Genomic DNA, 3,505 nt, shown 5'->3' with positions numbered 1-3,505 from the left:
AAGCCTTGTAGATTTTGCACTTACTTCCAAAGGTTGCATATTAATCCTAGCCTTTTAAAAGCAGGTGCTCATTCCTAACTTTCAAGTAGTTTCATTCTATAAATATTAACTTCGCTTCGTTTTCATTGCATTTAGTTTCAAAGAACATGTTAGATGTGTATACCAGTTTCCAAGCAACTCTTCACTCCAACCACAAGAAACATGTATTAGAAAATAATTTATTAAGCAGGAATACACAGCTGTTCAAACTAAGCTCTTATATACATGCATGTAACATCCATTCTTTGACTACCCTTATTCTGGGGCTTTAGCTTTTTTACCCTTGGCCTTGCGGACCTCTTCAATTAGATCTTTCAAATACTGAATTTCTTTGCTCAGGGAATCTGCTCTCTCTCTTAGGGCCTCATTCTTCTGCTCTAGTTCGCTACACTCTCCTGATAAGGCCTCCTGCTCTGCCCTTTTTTTCTGCCGATAACGTGTAGCAGCTGTCTTATTTTGCTCCATCTTCTTCAGTTTCTTGTCTATTCTCTTTTCTCCCTTCACCTTTGCTGACACTACCTTCTCTTCAGGGAGATCATACGGCTTGGGGCGCGCAGAACTGTCATGCAGGGCTGTAACAGACTGGCCATCACTTGGGGAACTAATGGAGGTTGTAGGACTTTGTTGGGGTGTCCCTAAGTATGATGGGCTCATGCCTATTCCACTATCATTGTCAGAGTGGACTTCTTCCTCCATCTCACACTTGGGAATTACCACTACAAAGATATGGGCTTCTGTTTTTCGGTCTCCTTCAAGAACATCCACTTCACTGCCTAGTTCTAAGCTGAAAGAATGGTCTGCGCTGGAAACCAGTGACTCTGGGGAAAGTGGAAATGGCAACAATGGGGCTAGTGGAGCAACCTGGTCTGCCCCAGGGAGGGACACAGGGGAATGTATAACTGATTCTGTTGTCTGTGACGTTTCTTTGTTGGGAATTTCTGGGGTGGAAGGGTCAAATGGTTCACACGTGTCTTCCAACGTGGCCATAAGCTCATCTGGGGAGACGGTGGCTTCAAAGTCATCAATACCTAGCAGCGCATCAAAGTCAAACTCCTTCAGATCCATCTTCTCCACCATCCAATCCATGCCAGAGAAGGCATCCTCTGTCAAGAAAGAACAGTAATTTCTATTAAAAATTCAGTTTTCTGAATATGTTTAATCAAAAATCAAGGGCACTTTGCCATTAATTACCTTTCCCTTCCTTGCATGTGCTTAAGATAAAGACTGAACATATGTTGCTAGCAATGTCACCTTCAGAGTTAAGGTTGCCACTCCTGTTTTATTTATAGAATCCCCACAATGCATTACCAAAACATTCACAACGTGTGACTGTATGTACATCTTACCCTGGCTGTTGTATGTGGCATTGTTCAAACTATCCACAGCCAGCCAATCGGAGGAGCCCACTTTAGCCTTGTCGCTGGAGAACCCATGCGAACCGAGGTTCTTGGCCACCTCCAGGTAGTCATCTAGGAGTCCCAGACCTTCCTCAGCCACCAAACACGGCTGGCTGAAGGGGGACAGAAAGTCCCCCAACATCATCTCTGTGTTTGAGAGGCTCATTTTTGCCAAGTTTTAGTATTCTGTGATCAAAAAGAGTAGAATCGTTGATGGTATCTTTCTTGGTTACAGCAAAACTGCTGTGTGGTACCTTGAAAAACCTGAAAGATAAAGACAAAAGTGTGTCACTGAAAACATAGCCACTGGATTTATATTGGAGTCATTCCTCCTGTAGGAAGAGGACAACCATAATTTTTATTTCACATTTTACTAAACAGCAAGGCGGCAATAGAGCTGTACTTCTGCTTTTTTGAGCCACTACTGTATCTGGATCAACTTCAAGTTAAGAATTCTTATGCCAACAAGCCCTACTGCACAACAGCGCCAACTAGGATTTGTCAAGAATATCCTTGCATGTGGCAGGCAGCCAACTCAAGTTCCTCAAGGCCATATATGGCTAAAGCTAATTACAGCTCCACCCACCATCCTTTCTGGTTGTGATTCATGCATTCATTAGCATTGTAATAACAGCTGCAGCCATTTCACGATCTGCCTGCTGTGCCGGTCCCACCCTATATATAGGCCGCCATTTTGTATCCTGCCACGTTTTCACCAAGGTTACTTAAGACTAGCCTTGGCATTCTACTGTCTGGCCACTCTTCACCCCGAAGAAGTGCCAAATAGTTTGAATTTGCAACCAGTGATCAAGGAACGGGCATTCTTTCCACAAATAGTTACATCAACCAGTTCCCCTTCAAACTGAGCCCTTCACAAGACAAGATAGACAACCCTAGGCAATACTAGTTAACAAGTCAGATCAGCAATTAGGACTCGCAGGCACAGTTCCCACATCTGATAAGCAGATTTAGGAGTTGGGGTTTTCCTACCACATTGTGTACACTAGGTATTCTTATGTTATAGTTCTGCTTGTCAGACAGAAAAAATGCAGACGCCTTGCTTGATGTGCCATTTTTACCCATGCTTTGTGCCCAGATGCCAGCCTACTAAGGGAATTCGTATAGGCGTTCAGGGAATCCACCCCTTCTCTAATTAGCTGAGGGAGCCCAGAAGCTCATTAAATCGCATCTACAAACAAACAGCCTCTCTCTCACACAACCCATCCGCAGCGGTGTTTCATGTACTGGGTCCCCTTTTCTCTTCCCCTTCATTTCTCACTCCATCTTCCCGTTCAAAGGCTGGTGGGTCTTTCCCAAGATCACATATTCACCCGCCTTCTCCCATTCCATCTTTAAAAACACGAGAGGCCGACGACGGCGATATTACCATCTTCCCCGCCTTGTTTATCTAATGTTCTCTCCTCTTCCGAAGGGACTAAAGCGACCCAACCTCCACCCAGCGTATCCCCAGCCCACCACCTCTTTCCAATACTCACGCCATGGTTGCAGATGCCGGGAGGTGCCGAGGCCGCGGCCGCTGATGCTGCGCCTCTGCAATGGCCAACGCCGCCGCTTGCACTACCACCCCTGCACAGCCATGGCGGCGGCTGCGGTAGCTGAATCGGCGCCTAGCTGAAGAGCCGTGCCTCTACAGGACGACTCACAAACAAACAATCAGCTCCGTCAACGTCTAACAATGAGAACGCGGCGCCCGCGTTTTCCCTTTTTATACTCAAGGAGATCCGGCAGGCGACTCGGTCAAAGAACAGGGATTTGAGTAGAACCTTCCGCTAACTGTTTCTAGATTTTAAAACAGATTCAGTCAAAAGAGTGGGTCTGGTGATCAAGACCCTCTCGAAGACACTAGGAACAAAACAGCCCCTTTAAGGGAACTTCGAACCCCGTAATTAGCCCAGATCCAAACCTGGCGGAAGGATTACAGGTACTATATTATGGTTCGATTTCTTAATACGCTCTGCGTCTCTCCTCAATTAAGGTCAGGTCATGTGACGCAAAACAGACGCTCAGTTTCCTATTGGTTTCCTTTAGACTGGTGGGGGTCGAAGACC

General features: G+C 45.8%; 1 protein-coding gene across 1 annotated transcript; it reads right to left on the bottom strand.

The window, feature by feature from the left end:
- Positions 1 to 202: 202 nt before the first annotated feature.
- ATF4 (activating transcription factor 4) lies at positions 203 to 3,145 on the bottom strand. The gene is made up of 3 exons (XM_054989155.1): positions 2,933 to 3,145; positions 1,386 to 1,700; positions 203 to 1,142 (listed from the first exon to the last, which is right to left on the bottom strand). The coding sequence occupies exons 2-3, from the start codon at positions 1,600 to 1,602 to the stop codon at positions 295 to 297; spliced, it is 1,065 nt and encodes a 354-aa protein (XP_054845130.1). The 5' UTR covers positions 1,603 to 1,700; positions 2,933 to 3,145; the 3' UTR covers positions 203 to 294.
- Between the last annotated feature and the right edge of the window lie 360 nt (positions 3,146 to 3,505).

This window comes from Eublepharis macularius, chromosome 9 (assembly GCF_028583425.1).
Source record: "Eublepharis macularius isolate TG4126 chromosome 9, MPM_Emac_v1.0, whole genome shotgun sequence".
NCBI lineage: Eukaryota > Metazoa > Chordata > Lepidosauria > Squamata > Eublepharidae > Eublepharis > Eublepharis macularius.
The sequence above is the reverse complement of the archived record's forward strand: the minus strand, read 5'-3'. Positions and strand labels throughout refer to the sequence as shown.